Source organism: Polistes fuscatus, unplaced genomic scaffold (genome assembly GCF_010416935.1).
Source record: "Polistes fuscatus isolate 324 unplaced genomic scaffold, CU_Pfus_HIC Scaffold10, whole genome shotgun sequence".
In the NCBI taxonomy this organism is placed as follows: Eukaryota; Metazoa; Arthropoda; class Insecta; order Hymenoptera; family Vespidae; genus Polistes; species Polistes fuscatus.
Window position 1 is genome coordinate 4591119 of NW_025112998.1, and position 19458 is coordinate 4610576.

A 19458-nucleotide genomic window follows, 5' to 3' on the forward strand; every position below is an offset into this window, starting at 1 on the left:
ATTCAATCGATTTTATAAAATTTATCGAATTATCGATTGAAGTTTTGTTTTTCTTTTTCGTTGTCACATAAATTAAAGCGATGCGGAAGTGAGATATGTGATAAATAATATGGAATGGCTCTTAGCAAATTATTCGTTAATGGATGATTGTTTATGGAATAAAACGCGTATGAAATTTCAAACCATGTAACTATGATTCCGATAAATAGAAATAAAACCAAAATCAGATGTTTGCTTTGTACGATATTCAATATTCTTGTACATTACGCTACTTGTTTCAATTATTATATTTTTTTATACAATTTTTATGTATATATATAATGTGTACATGCATAAATTTACTTATAGAAACGAAGTGAAAGGAAAGGATACCTGTGGTTTTCGTTTCGTCGAAGCGTCTACCAGAAACTCATAGCAATGTCGAGCGTTCATTGTACATGAATGAATGAGCGTGCATCGTATTATGAATCATTCTTTGCGAGACCATTGTGCAGATCTATTTCATGATCGGTCAATGCATTGTTAGCAAAGAATAGGTAAAATATTATAGCGTTGGTAGAAATAGATATGAATTAGAGAAATCAATGTTCTGTCGTAAATAAAATCATTCCTAGCTCGAATTAACGAATATTTTGTATTTTATCACGACGAACGTATTGATTTAATATTGATAAATTTTGTTTAAAGTTCAAAACACGGTATTTTCCTATTAATATCTAAAAGAAAAAAGAAAGAAGTAAGAAATAGGAACAATTTTTCTAGCGTTCCTACCTTAGTGTCGTTATGGATGAGACGTAGATGAAATTTTTTCAGAATGTTCATCTCGTTGATCCGATCAACGGCCAATTTAGCAGCCTGGAATTCGGTAGGTCCTGCGGATCTTGGTTCTTGTCCTCGTGTCATCTCGAACAGTCCCAAGATTGTAACATTTATTTTCTCGAAGACACTCGTATCCGTGACAGTATCCTCTTCCTCTTTTATCCTCGTCACCGTTTCTTCGATATCTACGACACGTTCAACATTCTCACGAGGAGGAAGAGGAGGAGGAGAAGAAGGGAAATCCTTTTCGATCGCACTTGTTGACGTCAAGATAGGGAATATCGTAGATTTGATCGTAGAAACGATATCCACATTCGAAGTTTCGTCTGTTGTAGTTGATGAAATTTCAGACATTTGAAAGATGTTTTCCTTTTCCCCCTCTTCCTCTTCCTCTTCCTCTTCCTCTTCCTTTTCCTCTTCCTCTTCTTTCTTCTCTTCTTCTTTCATCGTCGAACTTTCGATCTCCTCCGTTTTACGTCTTAAAGGAACATCTCTGCTTGGACTTTTCGGTAGATCAGGTGGTTCTATCGACGTTGCTGACTCCGTCGGTTCTTGAACGTCAATTTTCGGTGGACCAAAATGACGCCGATCAAATTTCTCCTGTTGCGGAACTACCAATGGTGGTTTATGTGTAACTTTAACGGGAAACTTCTGGGAACCTTCAAAACCAAGAAACGGTGCATCTTCCTCCAAAACTTTACTAACATTTTGAGTAATCCATTTTACTGATGTACCATTAACAGTCGAATTAATATCGTTCTCTTTTCTCGTGTCACATATGGTCGTATTATCACAAATAATCGTTAGAGAATCCGTGTCATTTACCACGAAAGTATCTTCCCTTTGTGACGTACCTACGATTGTACGATTTTTCTTTCTTCTTTTCCGTCTTCTCGTACTCGGATCGTTTTCCTTTATTAAAAGATCATTCACGAAAATATCGTCGGATTGGATCGATTCATCTATCGAATCATGAACTTCCGGTTTACTTGAAAACTCCTCGACGATAGACACGTTTTGTTGTTCTTTTTCATTGGATTCGTCGTTTCTTGGATATAATATTTGATCCTCTTTTATTAAAAGTTTGTTTGTTTCGTATCGTTTAGATTTTTCGCAATTGCATGGTAAAACACTACGAAAAAAGGTCAGTCCGATTAATAGGAAGGTTAGAAGGTGACGAAGATGAAGGGCCTCGGAGGGAGAATACGACAGGAGGTGACGAGAGAAATGACGGCTCGTGCGACTAAACTTCATAATCAGTCGTCGTCGTGTTTTCGACGACTCGGGTTTGCCCCTTGGATTTTCATCGTCTGCAAACAGAAACCACACCAATGGATATATTACTTTCTCTTTGAATTGCAACAACTGTTCTTGCTAAACCATCAACTTAAACTACTCTGATCGCTCGACTGAATATAACTTTGATAATCTCATTAGAGACACAATTTATTTGAAGCGCGCTCACACAAATTAAATTCATTTTTATTTGATTATGTTCTATTATATTAATTTTATCCTAAGTTTAACAACATATTCTGTTTTTTTTTGTTTTTCTTTTACACTAATTCATTATTATCAGCTCGATTTATATCGATGAAACGATCAATTAAATATCGAGAATCGGAAACAAAAAAATATTATTTTAAAATATGATCTCTGAACATTTTGCAATTTTTTTCGAGAAGAAAAAAGGGTGAAAGTTCGGTTTGTTATTTCAAATGAACGTTATTTATCGATAAAAGTTTTAAGTTGAAAAGATGTTAACAATAAGAGATCTCGGTTGCTCTTTTCTTTTGATATTGACTTTTATAACGCAGTTATATATGTTTGATAAATGCAATAGCTTCGTCGAGCAATGAATTTAATGCACGATGTTACATATATAAATTTACATTACGTTATATATATATATATATTTTGTGATAATATGAAGTTTTAAGCGACGAAGAAATGAAATTCGCGTATATACAAACGTAACACGTATCAGTATATATATATATTTTCTTTTTAACTATATATGGATGTAAAAATATCCTAAAAACAAAAAAAAAAACATAAAAAGATTGGAAATTAAAAACGAAGCTCATATAGATGCGGGGATGGTTGAGAGAAAACATTTTCGAAAAAAATAAAAAAAGAAATTATATTTGCATGAAAATACTAGAACATAATATGAATCGACCTAGGCATATTATTCGCATAGACAATATTACATTTGCAGAAAAAAAGATAGAAAAAAAAGGAGAGTGGAAAGGAGATAGATAAAACGAGAGGAAAAAAGAAGCAAAGAATATTATCGATTTCGAAAAGGGAACTGTTCCAGCATCCTCGATCCACTTCTCAATGACGAACTTCTTGCTATAGAGAGTTTTGAAAGGGCTCGTAACGTGACACCCTAGTTGCGGGATTTGGACAATACCTTTGATCCGCATTCTGTCGATTCGAGAGCTAGACATACAGATCCGTATTCACGCCTTCTACAATGCATAGATATATGCAACGTCAAATGACATTGTCGAGTACTAGCTACCCGTTAACAGTCCACCGTATATTAATGTTCTGCCAAATGAGACCATTATCAAATTGTTGTGTTTGATACTGAATGCAAATATTCCTTGTTGATCGAGATCGATGAATTTTGATTATTAATTCAAATCTATATTATATAAATTTGATCTATTTTAAAGAGAAAAATTTGATTGATTATTTAAGGAAGGTAACATTTTGAATCGATCGGTTCGATTTATAGATGCTGTCATAGTTTTATTACAATGTCCTTGAAACTAGTATGGAATGGACTAGGACGTGACACTTCTGATAGGTACTTAGTTGACAGAGAACTGGAAGGTTCGAAGTCTCATATTAGGGCAGACCTCTCGACCGCCTGACCTACCTCACAATATAAACTCCTTTGTATGGTATGTGTATCCCAAAAGTGTAAGAGGGGAAAGATTAAATGAACGAAAGTATTCAGAAATATGAAAACAATGGATAAATGGAGTCTATACGAATCTGCTTGCCTTTAAATTTAAACTGTGACCGTAAAAATAGGCCTCGATAATATTATCGGTTTTTTGTGTCAACTACAATTCTCCGTCATTGTTTTCTTATCGAATATACGAATGTATCGAAAAAAGCAGTTTGGGTCGTTTCAATAAATTCCAATATTTGACATTCCCCATGAACTTTTGGATAACGCAAAAAAATACCGCCATATTGTATCGCTAACGTATTGAAAAAATATTTTTGACAATTTATAAAGACAAGGCGCGAGGATTGTGTACGTTTATACTGAAGGATTTAAACTGACATTTTGTGGATAATCGAACCCGATGGTACGTGGCTTATGAATATGTTAATATTATCTGAATATTTATGCGTATAGGCTTCTCGATTTAAATATGCTATAGAATATACGTGAATTCTATTGAACTTTGTTACATTTTATGACGAATGTATATTTACACAGTCAACGTAGGTATGGATCATAGTTTATTATTAAATGAAATCGATTAAAGATTTCTTTTAATTTCAAATTTTGATGTAATCTGTTCGGTACGAAGCTCTTGTCAATATAATATTTTCATGATTTGAAATAACGCGAACATTTGTCTTAGTGATACAAAAAGGAATATTTAACACGTAAAAGTATTATTAAAAATGACAGAATAATCGAACCCGTAAGTGGCTTGTTACGTTATCGTTGATTTTATTTGATGATTAATATATCACACCGTTCCCGGATACTCGGGGAAAAAATGAGCCGCATTTTTTTTGTTTTTTACGACGATTGCTCTTTCGTATCTTGAAAAGGGGAAACTATGCGAGAAAGGATAGAGAATAATAATAATAATAATAATAATAATAATAAAAAAAGAAAAGAAAAAAAAAATAAGAAAGCAGAATGGGGTGCGAGACAGAGTGAGAAAAGGAGGACGGTAAAATAGAATGATAGGATAAAAGCGGGGTAAAAGAAAAAAGGAAGATGCGAAAGAGAAAAAGCATGGAGAAAGAATTTTTTATTATCCGGGAAAGAAAAACATCTCACCTGGTTGATATAAAATCTTCGTAATTTTTAATGAGTTTCGTTAATGCCAAGATTATATTTTTGAAAATTACACTCCATTAAACAAACTTTTTTTCCTTTATATTTCTTTTCTTTTCTTTATTTTATTTCTTTTTTCTTTTTTTTCTTTTTTTAATGGACATTTCTATTTTATTAGACGTACGTTAATTTAAACATATAGGTGTCCTATACTACGAAATAGTTATGAAATTATGTTGAAGAGGAGGGTAGTGCGTTAGCGTACTCGTGTGGTTTCCAGCAATTAATTATGGATATGTAGAAACTTGTTCAACGTATAACGCGTGAAACGGGTATGTTACCCTTGATTTAATATATCGTAACGTGACAGGCTTTATGTAATTATCGTTAATTTTTCTCATCCATAGTAATAACACTTCTAAATCGTTATAATATATGCAATAAGAAAATTACATTATAGAAGGTAGGTGCTGTTGCCAATTGCATTGTAAAGTAATAAGGAAAACGTTCTACTTTCTATGCGATAAAAGCGTGTGTTCACCTTCGATATGAATTTTAAACGTTGCATTTATGATATACCATGCAATGAAAGAAGAGAGGGAGGGGGAGGGGAGGAGCAGAAACATAATATGAAAATCCGTTCATCCATTCTTTTTATCCTGTAATGTTATTCACGTTGAAAACGGGACCAATCATTCGCACAATTCGTACAACAAATATTAACTATCTTTATATAAAACAAAGAGCCACGATATATAAAAATAATCCGATATTTTGTGTGAAACGTTATAAATGACATTTTTAAATAGATTTTCACGGATTAGAAGATTACGAGATAAAGAATACCCATTGAAATTATTGTTCGAAAAATTTTTGTTTTATCACGTTGGATATAAACGTTCGTAATAATGTAATACGACAAACAGTGAAAATAAATCTCTACTATATATCTATGTAATAATATGAAATCTTTTTGTGTTAGTTTATAGTTACATTGAAATAATTGCTATTAAAATAATTAAAAAAACTCGAAGCTTCATTATAATGTAAAGCACGTATAATACGAGATTTTGAAGTTGTCCTTACTCGTTTGTTCGAGAGAGAGAGAGAGAGAGAGAGAGAACAGAGTGAATAATTTTTTTTTTCTTCGTGAATTTTTATCTCAAGAAAAAGTCTCACGAGATTGTTCAACGAGTTGACGTACCATAAATAAAAATGACTAAACTTTCGAGAGTATACCCTAGTTGTCTTATATGTAAAAGATACTTGTGTAATAGTGGACATTCCTTCATTTTCCAACAATTGCGATGAAATCCAAAGCTTTTAATTAGTTTTATTCAGTTTGCGTATATATATATATATATATATATATATATATATATGCGTGCGTGTGTGCGTGTGTGATAAAAATGAAAGTACTGAAAATTTTTCGCAAGTTTTTTTTTCAAATTCGTTAGGTACTTTAGCTGGTACTACTATTGATCAAATTGTTAGTATTGGTAGGGTATTAAATTATTATACGTAGACGGGGGAATACGTTGCTCGAGATCATATTTTTTTCTCGTGTTTTTTTTCTTTCCGAAGCCCTTCTTCCCTCCAGTCCCAAGAAGTCTCAAGGAAAATTCTTTTGGAGAACTCATGGAAAACTCGATAGCAAAGTTTTTCAGTAGCCGCCGAATCCTTATTTCGAAGTATTCCAAATTGTTTTTAAATTTGTCAGAGACCTTTGGGAAAATTCGTAGCTGGTAAGAAGTACTCTTTTCTATTTATATATTGTATATATCCTATATATGTATATATCCTATATTTTATTTAAATTAATAATTTAAATTGATAATTTCAATATTTTTTTATTAATAATCTTTATGAGAATACGTGGATGAATTTATTTAAAAATTTGCAGATAAGCGTATTTTAATTTTGTATTGTAATCGTTTTAGTCGTATTACGGTGTTAATACGATGATGTATAAATATTTACGTATACGTAATGCGAGTTTGGTTTTATTTAATAATTTTCAACAAATAAAACGTATGATTGTACAAATCGACGTACCGTATCCTTCCTATATTAATATTACATTTCCGCTTCATTTTCAGCATTTTCTCTTGTTTTTTTTTTTTTTTTTTTTTTTATCTTTTTTCGTAGTTACTCCTTTTTTAAATTTTCCCTCGGAGCAATTTCAATTGGATGTATGTATTCCGCACCGAGTATAGATGACGCGTTGAAATTTCAAATTTCAATATTGAACGCGAAATTTTTACGCGCGAAATTACGTTATAAAATGATTTTGCAATCTCCGTCGTCGTGTCCAACCGCACACGAATGTCACACACAATTCCACAGACGTTTATTTTCATCCGATAGCATATATATTTTGTCGTTGCTGTGTAGAAATAATAACAACGATGACAAATTTTTCGTCCAATGTTCACACAAATGTTCTTACAAAATTGATATATTTTACATACTTTTCAAGGATTTTCTCGTTATGACAAAAAAAAATATTTATATATATATATATAAATTTTTGAATTATTACTATTATTATTATTATTATTATTATTATTATTATTATTATTCGAAGTTTTTTTTCTATAAGTCTTATCGTTCTCGTCGAATAATTTTCTTTTATGATGTAAGAATTATTAATCGAAGCATTGCTGAAAACAAGCAAATGTTCATTTGTACGAAAGCAACCGCGTCGCGTGCTGGCGGTTCGCACACTGTCGTCATTCGGTCAAACTCGACGAATTCTCCACCACCATCACTACCACCAGAGGATAGTTTTCCTTCTTAGTCAATGCGCAGACGCCTCCCTCTTTTCCTCCAAGTTAAGTCCACCCCACTAGGTTTTTCATTATTTTTTATAATAATAACAGAAAGTAGATTCGACAAAATATTTTCCTTCACCACGCGGTTTAATTTTTTCCCAAAACTTGTTGAGGTTTTCAAAAAAAAAAGAAAGAAAAAAAAAAAACTTTATTATTTTTCTAATATTACGGATAAATCTCTTGAGAAAGAATTTCAGAAATTCGTTTAAACTTTCATCGATAATCGAAAGAGAATGTATATAAATTTATTTAATTAATATATTATTTAAAATGATCAATTAAGAGTTTCATAAAAGTTTTTAAATAATAAATTGGATACCTTTGATGTCTGGCAGAAGAATAAGTAATATCCTGTTTTTAATTTGCTCGTTTATTGTCTTAAGCAATAGTTAAGTTTGTCGCTAGTTTAAATTGATGATAAAGAAAAAAAAGACCAAAGAAACAATGAGATAGTTCAAAAGTTATTTCATTAGACCGGCTTGAAACGGGTGTATCATTTAATGAGTCAAACTAACACTTATGTAGCTGAGTTTTAATCTTTTCAGCTTAAAATCCTATTCGTAGATAACTTTTTACAAGGTTCTGCTTCTCTCTCTAATACGATAATAATCTACAAGTTTCTTCATCGTAGAATTTAATCGACCAGCTGTCGTTTAACATTTATTTCTTTCGATACGATAGATACCAACTTTATAGTTAATATATTTTTTGTTAACAAAAATTTGATTTTTGAATTAGAATAAGAGTACAAAAAAATGAAAAAAAGATAACGCGGGACTTCGATCGAAATTTTTGTTAAAATAATCGATTCGTCGCTTTTTTTTTTTTTTTAAACGGACATCGTAGTAATCCTCGTTTAAAGCGGTTTAAAAAACTAAACTTGCGCTAGTCTACGAAAAAGGAAAAAGAAAAGCACTTGTCCTCAAACGGCCGATAGATGAAAAAATACAGCTATAATATATAAAAAAAAAGAATTTCCTCGACATATTTTTCCAAACGATTCTAAACCACCCTTATAAGCCTGAAGTTCTCGTTTTGGCTTTATCGAGTTTTTCTTTTTTCCTTCTTTTTTTTTTCTTTTTTTATTTGTTAATCGTACCTTTTGGACCATTTATCCTACCCCATATTTACAGAGAATGGATTACAACCGTTGGTTTGATAAAAATCATTATCGTTATAATATCGTTGTCGATGTGGTTTCGAGATTAACATCGATAGAAATATAACTATCGTATATTTACCAGTTAAATGCAAAGAAAAAACATTTCTTTTGTGAGTTTCTCGATTGCAATCATGTCTAATTAAAGCAAAGAACGTAGTGCGTCCGTCTCTTTGATTTCCTACTTTCTTTATCATGTAGATTTTCTATTCTTTATATTCGCAAAAAAAAAAAAAAAAAAAGAAAAAATCATCCCTTGTTTGTAAGTACGTCTTTAAATATAGAAATTTTGTTTTGTACTTACCAAGTCAAAGCAGAGTTTGATTGGTAAGTTCGCAGATGTATTTCGGCGAGAGACGAGGAACTTGCTAATTGGAGAAGTTAATGAAAGCATGAAAAGAGAAACTTATTCGTTCGTTCGTTCGTTCATTTCGATGTTTTCTCGTTTCATACTCGTTTTTTCTTCACTCACATTTTAAAATTCATTGATTAAGAATGAAATTAGCATCTCAAGAATAATCATTTTTTTTTCTTTTGTAGAAACTGAAATCATTATTATTTTCGATGGAAAGATCAAATATTAATTTTTAAGTAATTGCATCAGCAACCGACTGAACGTTCAATTCTCAATAATAATATTAGAAAAGTTATGCAACACTTAGAAAAGAAGCTGATTGCATATTATAGGTAATATCGAGTTTGGATGGAAGGAAAGTCAAATTTTCTGAGGACCTTCGTTAGGCAACGTCGAAGGATCAATAATTTCGTTAAGCACAACGAACGTATCAATCGATCGTCGTCCTACGACGAAATCGAATTTTCGATGAAATCCTTTTATAGAAGGACCCATCAATTAAAATGAAAAAAAAGAAAGGAAGATAAAAAAGAAAGTAAATAAATAAAAACGTTCGAAGCGGAGTACCAAAAGCCTTGCTTACTTCAAATTTGTTGTTGGAAAAAAAAAAGAAAAAAGAAAAAAGAAAAAGAAGAACAAAATATAGAGCTGCAACGAACGGATTGAGTTTATTTCGCATTACATTTTCCATTCCTCGCCATTTTAATAGGATTTTCTACCGAGTTATAAATCAATTTCGCTTTTACGATCTTCCAACGAAACGGGGGGGAAAAAGTAAAAGATAGAAAAAGAGACAGAGAGAGAGAAATAGAAACCTCTAAAAATAGAGAGAGAGAGAGAGAGAATATGAAAATAGAGTAAGAAGTAAAAATAAAAAAAAAGAAACTTCAAAAAAATCGATTTATATTTTTAGGTTGGTACTATATATCCAGTTGATGTTATTTTGCTTTGCTTATCGAGTTAACATCCTCGTTTGGTGGCTAGCGTAAACCGATTACGTAGGCCATCCGTAGACCACCAACGGGAACAACAACGACAACGAGAATGAGAATGAGAGATAGATGGTTGAAGAGTGGAACGGCAGGAGTGTGTGGTCTTTGTGCGGTGATAGCGATGAACTCTTGGAGTTACACTCACCCAACATGCTTGCTCTTGGAAGATCATTCCAAACAACCCTAACGAGTTTCGCACCACATAACTTTAAGGAACTTGTTAATTATTCCTAGTCCTATATCTCGTAAGGGCTAACTTTTCTTCAAGGTTGTTCGTCATGCTTTGTAGATATTCCGGATCATTTACTGTTAGTTAACCCTTTGAGCGCTGAAAACGCCTGGGAGAAAGCAATCCGGTTGAACAGCACGTGTCTAGCGATTGCGATTGTTATCTAAGGAATACTTTTTTTTGCTAATGTGAACTATGTTGATTGAATAAATGGACAAAAAAGAAAAGAATCTTAAGAGCGTTAGGGAGATTGAGAACATTGATAAACGCATATACGTATCCATAGTACTGAAAGGGTTAAGAATAGGATGACAACGACGTATCGATCCACGTTATTTTAACTGTGTTTTTTGGAATAATCAAACGATTAGTTTATGGTTGGTAATTTGATTTCAAATTAACTAAGTTAAATTAGATCGTTTGCTTTTCTACTTTTTTTCTTTCGAGAAATTCAGATTTTTATGTAATCGTTGTTTGTTTCATGTTTGAACTATAGGAATCCTTATAATAGAAATAATAAAAATAACCAGTTTGTAGTTTCAAAGATGTACACAGGTGGTTTACAGTAGTTAAATCGATTTGGCGCGGCAAAGTTAGATTAATTGTTAGATTAATTTAAATTCAACGGTACGTGCTTGGAAGTTAGTGCTACCTAATTCCCAGATTGTAGACTGTAATCCAAAGACTTGGACAGACTTGAACGATAGTGGTCTATCGACCTAATAGGTCCCATTAAAATCACGAGAAATAGAATCAATGGGTTAAATTTCTTCATTCTGTCTTGGAACTTGAAACTTTATCGATCTCTTATCGTCTTTTGCGTTAAGTGTAATAAGAGGATGAAGTACCTTGATTGCACGACCGCGTATTTCGAAATTGTGTCAAATTCAAGATCTTCAGTATTAAATGAGGGAAGTTGATTAAGAGTTACGTATCTATATGTATATATCTATATATATATTCTTGAGTAGAAATTAAAGCGGATATAAGTGTTCCTTGAGTTACCCAGAAATAAAAAATTAAATGAATTTAAGATATTTCTCATATTTTTACGACAATTCGTTAGAATTAAAATGTTAACACACGGTCACACTTAACTTTTTTTCACTTCTAAGAAGATGACGGGAATTTCCTTATAAATTCCGTCAGCTCTCGTACGGGCTTAAAAGTTTTGAGCCTGACAGACGAGAGGTGCTGAAAAGTTTTGAGCCTGGCATACGAGACGAGCTGAAAAGTTTTCAGCCTGGCATACGAGTGGGGATTTTCTTATAAATTGGCGTGGCATTTAACTGTTAATTTTCTGATACATGGATACACGTATGCTTGTAGTTCATTCGTAGGTGTTCAAACGAGAACAGAGATTAAGAAGAAGAAGAAGAAAAAAGGGAAGCAAAGGTTAACGGATTAATCTAGCAATCTGTGGTAAGGTCATGGGATAGGTAATATAAATCATTACGATTTATATCTCATCTAAAATCGAATGATTTATACTCGAAATGTTTTTAACTGGTGAAAAATAAAACAAAATAAAGCAGCTCGAAATATATAATCCTAGTTTATATGATTATATCTGTAATATATATTCTTTTTTCTTTCTTTGTTTTCTTTTAACTTGAAATCTTTCCTCCTAAACTTTTTACACAGGGTGGTTTACACTTAAAATTTGAATATCTTTAATCGATTAGGCGATAGTTTAAAAAATGTTCAAATCCTTGAAAAGAAAGACCATCGATTATTCAAATTCTTCAAGGAAAGATGTACGAAAGAGTACGAAGTTAACTTGTCGCTTACTAACAATTTCCGTTTTGCAAATTTTTACGAAGTTACTTACCCTCCGGTAGACGCTGTTAAAATATAATTTCTTTATTTCTTCTTCCTCAGGTGGCAAATGAAGGACGTAAACGAAATGTCCGGACTGATCAATTAGCCATACCGTTTCGTCCCTTTTTTAAACCCTACAATCTTTCACTACTTTTTTTTTTACCCTACTTTTATTATTTTCCCTTTTCTATCTTTCTAATACACCCCCGTGCGTTCGTCCAGCGACAATTTGATTTCCCAATCCGAGAAGGCAATTCTTTCTTACAAATTTATTTGCGGTTTTGGGTTGGACGTTACGAAATAGATCGTAAGAAAGAAGTATCTCTCGAAGGGCTCGGGTGTTTTTTTCGCGAAATGATTTTAATAAAGGAATAAATTAAAAATTTGTTACGTGATTTATAATTAAAAAGCTAACAGAGAAAATAATCTTAGGAAATTAATGAAATACTTTTAATTATTACTTTCAGAAGAATATATTCTATTTACTATACATATTGTTTTCGGTATGCATACATATAACGTTTGGAAAGTAGTATAAACGACAATCAACATAAGAAATTTAAACGACTTTCATAGGGGACAATGAAACAGTCTAACGGTGGATTTCGAAGAGGAAGGTAGTTCTTACTTATACTCCGTGTTTTTAAACTACAATCCACATTTTTTTCGATTAATTAATAATCATTTAAAATAGATCGAACATTCTAATGTACTTTATTAATATTTTCGATTGTTTAAACTAAAATATATTTTTTTTAACGTTTTAGCCTAGTGACAACTAGAACTTATACTCCGTGCTTTTAGATTACAATATACACTTTTTTCGATTAATTAATTAATCATTTAAGGTATTTTTAATACTCTAATATATTCTACCAATATTTAGGATATTTTTAACGTTCCTGATCATTGATGTCTTTGAGTTGAAAATTGTCATTTAATAATATATCAGATCGTAATTATTTAATATTCTAAGTATATTAATAGATACGTAATTTTGAAATAAATGTACTTTGTATTATTTTTACTTTAATAAGTATTCAATTGATTCTGATATTATAAAAACATTTAAATAACAGTTAAAAGCAAAGGATGATCATTTATTTGATGCGAAAAAATCAGGTATTCGTCCTGTTTTTACAGTTATACCAACTCGTACGATTTTTAGTGACAGATGTTTCCTGTATATTATTTTCATATTTGTTTAATTTAATTGTTATAATTAAAGCTTTCAAGTTATATTTATTAAATATGTAATTAATGTATACTAATGTATCGTCTTCATTTTAAACACATTATATCAATAGGTTTCATGAAAAAAGTCGAGTAATTATAACAGTGTACAATTTTAAGGGACACTCACTGTATATATGAATCAATTGATTATTTTCTACACGATAATACGAGTTTCATTTCTATCGTGCCTGGAGGCTACGTACATTATTTTTTATGCAAAGTTTCGAACATGTAATGTTAGCTCGTCAATTATCGATACTTCGTCGATCTCGAATGAAAATACGATTTTATATTGAAATAATGTAACGACATATTAAAGTCGCGTCTGACAATTTCTTCGTAGCTTGGAAAAGCAAGGTCTCTATTGCGAGAGAACCAATATCCTGAACGTTTTCTCGCTCACACGTATATATCGTTCAACTTGTATACACATATTCATACTAACACAGACACAACCCTTTTTCCTAGTATCTAAGCGTTGTTTCTCCTTGTCCAATAACTAGGAGCGAAATTTCCGCAAAAGATTTTTCTACCTCTTATGGCTACATAAAGTACTACTTTATTTAAAATTATATATTAAAAATCGCATGATAACGAATTACGAGAAAATAATGTTATGAATAATTGGAACAGTTTTGATAGCTAATACGTGATACCTAATACGTAATATAGGTATACGTATTTCGTAGAAAGAGAATTTTAGAAATCCGTTGAATTATCCGTGAAACCACATTTCGTTCTAAACAAGCTGTTGCATAGGTATCTATCTGTACGTACAGAAAATGATCTGATAGATGAGTGGGCTTTGAAAGTACCAATAATTAAATTCTATTATTGATCGTTAGAACAGATTCAATTTATGTTAAATAAGAATTTGTTCGTTTTATATAGATCATCACGTCGCTTCTCGATCTTTACTTTATACAATATTTTTCTCTTAAGAATTATTAATCTGAATTTGCATAGATAACCAATGTCCCGTGAGAGAAAGAGAGAATGTAAAAAATGGGAGGATAAAATGCACTCGTTGTAAGTCGAGATACTATCGTCGCGCAAAAGCTTCTTTTTCTTCGCCTTCTTCTTCTTCTTCTTAAACTATTACTTTTTTCTTCGCCTTCTTCTTCTTCTTCTCCTTCTTTCACGTCTCACGAGAGTGCAGCTTATCCTACAAACCTCGAGATTTTTTTCTTACGTTATTTATCTATCAGATGGTAAAACGTAAATCTAGTTTATTAAAACAATTCGTTTTGCTTTTTTATTATATTACATTTTCAAAGTTTTGATTAAAATCTAATGTTTTTTCAAGTTTTTGATTCTATTCGGTCGAAATCATTAATTTCAAAAATCTTTCGAAATAGTATGGGCAAACTATGGAAAATCCTTAAGGAAAGTTTTCCTATTTTATTCTTATCGTATTTGGAAACGATTTGTTATTGCTAGTTTGAAGAAACGATGCGAATTTCTAAGTTGCATACCACCGCAAGAATATAATACACATTCGAGCTGATATCCTCTTTCGCCGTCTAGACTATGCAAGTGTAAAACGTGGAAATGGTATTGTTACGACGACGATGTGCTTCCGGCAATGTTGTTGGAATTCAGAATAAGAAGCCACCACTATCCGGAAAGAGAGAAAAAGAAAAAAAAACAGAAAGAAAGAGAAAGAGAAAGAAAAAGTAATGCATTTATCCGAGAATAAATTTGTGTTGTTAAAAAAGCGATATTCGAAGAACAATTTTCTTATCTTTTGAATATCACTTTCAATATTTACGTTAGTTTTATCATTTTTCGAGATAAGGGGAAAAAAAAACTACAACTCTTTCTGTTATATTCAAAGAACACATATGCTAGTATGTTACTTGAATAAATGTTGGTTATTATTATATTGCTATTGCAATTGGTATAATAATTATATTAATGAATCCATATTTAGATCAAGAAATTATTTCATATTTTATCAATGAACATTTTTTTTAAACGTGTGATATTCTTGAAGAATATTTAATAAATATAAAATAGTTCTAAGTATTACTAATTAATTAATGAACTTGTAATTAGATCAACGAATTGTTAATTATTATACGAATGAAAATATTTTCTTGAAACATGATAATTCTTGAAGAATGCTTAATGCAATTTAGAAGGAACTAATTTTGGAAAAACTAAATGATACTTTTGCGACCACATCATGATGACCTTTCAAAAGTAGTAGAAGTTACTTTCCAGGAAATATCCTTTGGGAGAGATTCCCGTCAAATTTATCATTTGATTTTATTTTAAAATACATTATCCATCGCAACAAGGACGTTGTTTTAAATTATTCCATCGTATATTTAACGTGAGAGAACGTAGGTGTTTCTTAGATTTTTGGGAAGATAATACAGAAACAATGTGTGGTATCAGATTAATAGATTATATTCAGAGTATGTCCAGGATAATCTGTTCATAGACGCAAACGAAATTTGACAAGGATATTCTATAGATTAGCCCAGATTCTATACATTGACAGTAACATATACATATACGTGTTTTTTTTTCTTTTCTTCGAAGATCGTTAAAGAAATTCTCGGATACAGTAGAGTATTATTTTGCTAATACATTTGTGGATGTTTTTTACGCTAGTTAAAAAAGAACAAAAAGAAAGAGGAAACCAATCTTAAGTTTAATATCATCTTTCCATTAAATAGCAAATGCTTTTAGGTGAAATGGTTTTGAAAGAAAAGGGGTTGTTTTATTAAAAGCGTTAACCTTAAAGATAACCAAGAATTCACAGTGAACGTTTGAGGTGTCTTTTGATATATAAAGGAAAGAGTAGAAATAACTGAAGCAGTTTAAATTCCTTTCAATTTCTTTCAACAGTCGTATTCTTGAAAATGATTTTCAAGAATACTTCAAGTATAATGTCTTTAACATCGATGTGGTAATTACTTTTGATTGAAGACGAAATTAAACTGGGACAAAGCTGAGAAACACAACTATTGCGATCTTCCTTTGACGATTGAAAATTATTGTAAAATATATGAACGAATAACATTTCACGTATATTACATTTACATAACGTTAAATATATATTATTATCAATATATATATATATTTGACAATTCACAAATGATATTCCCGGAAACAGACCACGTCTTTTTATTGTTAGTTTCGAAAAGTAGACAAATTTCCCGGTGTAACATATTTGAGAGAAAGACATACAAAACTTTCAAACGGAATCATCCTCCTGACCCAGTAAAAACTCTCTACTACACCGCATGAAGTAAAAAGAAAAAGTAGGAATACATTCGAGAGTATAACTTTGAACGTTTCTCAGGATATAATGAAGCGAAAGAGTGATTTTCGAAAAAGCGAAAAAAAGGGGGAATAGATAGAGGAAACGTTCAGGTATTCATAGTTGCATATCTTTTAGGATGCGATACCGAACATCAACGAGAACTAAGTTAAGAGAAAAAAGTAGAAAGTAGGGAAAGAAAATAACAAAGGATTGTGGAAAGGGTGGTAGGAGACGAAATGGTTGACTGGTACTACTGTGCTAGTCCGCGTGACGTCATAAATGGGAGGGGGAAGGGAAAGTTGGAATAGGGGGAGGAAGGAGAAGGAAGAAGAGGAGCCTGTTGAAGATGCAAAGGAAGAAGGAACACTCGAGGCTTTAGCTGACGTGGCTTTACGTGCCGGTATAATGGCCCTTGTCTTCGCGGTTCCAAGTTCTATTCAAGCTTGAGGCGACTCACCGGTCGCTGAGCGACACCCAGCGTCGTTAAATCTGCTTAGCAAGCCTCGCCTTACGCTTCCTCATTTCCTCTTTTCTCTTTACCTCTCCTTTAACTCTCCCACGTTTTCTTCCCCCTTTCCTTTTTTTTTTCGATTAGAAAAAAGAACAAAAAAAAGTTTTACATCTATCTTCGAGTATATCGCAGCTCTTTTTTATTTATCTTTCCTTATATTTCCTCGTATTCGTCTCACAATTAGAATAACAAATTTTCCTCGTAATCCGATTCAATCGAACGAATACGATAGAATCTCGAAAGATTTTATTTGAAATAATCGTAATGGAGTTTGTAAAAGTATCGCTGATTTTCTTCTCCAAATACTGCAAATACTTCTTCCTTCTTTTTTTTTCTTTCTTATTTTTTACTTTGTAAAGTATCTTAGAGGTATTTAAGAGTTATACGAGAGAAAAGAAAGCTTACGTTTTTCATCTTTAAATTCGTGTCCTACATCAATTCCCCTAATCCTGCATCCCCTTTTTTTCTCTAATTCTCTCATATTCGTCTTACTATTAAGGATAAGAAATTTGTTCTCAACTCCCTCGGAATAGATAGGATCAAATCTCAAAAGATTCTATTTGGGACAATCATAATAGAGTTTGAGAAGTATCGCTGATTTTTTTCCCTAAGACTGCGCGTCCTTTTTTTATTTCTTCTTTTTATTATTTTATTTTAAAAAAATCAGTGAGAAACGCAGAGGATACAGAGAAGAGAGAGGGAGAGAGAAAGAGAGAAAACGAAATCAAACTACCCAAGGGAATCGAATCTACGTTTCCTCTCCGGCGGCACAGTAATCCTCCGTATTTCCCTCTCGACCTTACGATTCACTCACTCCGAGGCAACTTCAGCCAAGCTTCTCATCTACCTACGCGCAAATCCCACCTCCTTCTACCTATATCTTCTATCTCTCTTTCGAACGGTCTACAAATTGAATCGACTCGTCCCGTCCCGTCCCGTCCCGTCTCGTCTCGTCCTAACTACTTTTTTTTTTACTCCTACGTTGTCGTTCGATTCTAATGAGATCCTTCGGTGTTGAGTTATTCGCGAGAGTATCCCGAATACTGTTACTCGAATCAGAACGAGAAAAATACTCCCTATTCGTTCTAGAGATGAAGATGAAAGAGAGAGAAACCGGGACTCTGGAAACGGGTTAGGGGATAAACTGACTGAATGAGAAGGGGCGAGGGGAGAACATTTGCATCTAAAAACGAAAGAATGCAAGACACGTCGGGCCAAGCTCTTGTATATGGAAAGGGAAGCATGGTAAATAGGCGAGCAAGCGTAGAAACGACGTTTGACGGTGAACTCACGCTTCCGGATTATTTACGAGCTGGATGAGACCTGACTCTGTTAGCACGGTAATGTACTCTAGGCCATCTCCATTATTCAACAACGAAGTTAGGATAAGAATGAATCGGTTAGATCGGAAAGATCAATTCGTGGAATAAGCTGCCAATTTTTGTTCTCTACCTCGATTACTACTAGTACATTCGTATATCTATTTCGTTTCACGTTTGTCTCTTGCGAATGTAACTTTTCTTATCTTTCGTTTTTTATCATATCCTATCTGGATGTTTCGGTCGTGAGAAAGAGGGATAGAGAGAGGGATAGAGAGAGGGAGAGGGAGAGAGAGAGCTTTGAGCAAGGTCATCTCGATATAGTTGTTTCTATCCTAGGGGAAAAGGTACCGAGTATAACTTGGTCTGATATGTTCGTCAAGAAACTTGGATGTTCTTGGTCCGATGGAAATTAGGTGAAATTTCAGTTCTACGTGTTAAGGAATAATGGATATAACAGAATACGCAACAGATTATTAATACGGATATGATCTATATTTGCATTAGCTCATCAAAAAGTTATATCGTTCGTTTTATTTAAAATTTATTATCAATTTTTATCGGATAAGCGTAACGAGAGAGAGAAAGAAATTGTCGAGAAATTTTTTTTATCATTTTTTAACAAACAAGATCTATACTTAACGAGTTGCAAATTACTAGGTTCAAATTATTTTTCGATATCTTATTTAAAAAAAAAAGAAATATCTTTTAACTGTATTTCTATAGCGCGTTGAGATGCATTTTTTCTTTTTAAAAATGTTCTTCAAAAAGTTGTCGATAAGAAGAATGTTCTTGTATTAAAACTTTGATGTAAATTAAGTAATAAATATATGCAAATTTCGACAGTGTAGTACTTAACAG

General features: G+C 32.2%; 1 protein-coding gene across 1 annotated transcript in view; it reads right to left on the minus strand.

Moving 5' to 3' along the window:
• Positions 1-6959, minus strand: part of LOC122525218 (gamma-aminobutyric acid type B receptor subunit 2) — a 46328-nt gene extending 39369 nt beyond the window's left edge. Inside the window, exons 1-2 of the mRNA XM_043647909.1 lie at positions 6920-6959; positions 772-2129 (exon numbers count right to left, since the gene is read on the minus strand). Of these exons, the coding sequence (XP_043503844.1) occupies positions 772-2073 (1302 nt within the window). The 5' untranslated portion in view covers positions 2074-2129; positions 6920-6959. The remainder of the gene's footprint in view (positions 1-771; positions 2130-6919) is intronic.
• Positions 6960-19458: the final 12499 nt, after the last annotated feature.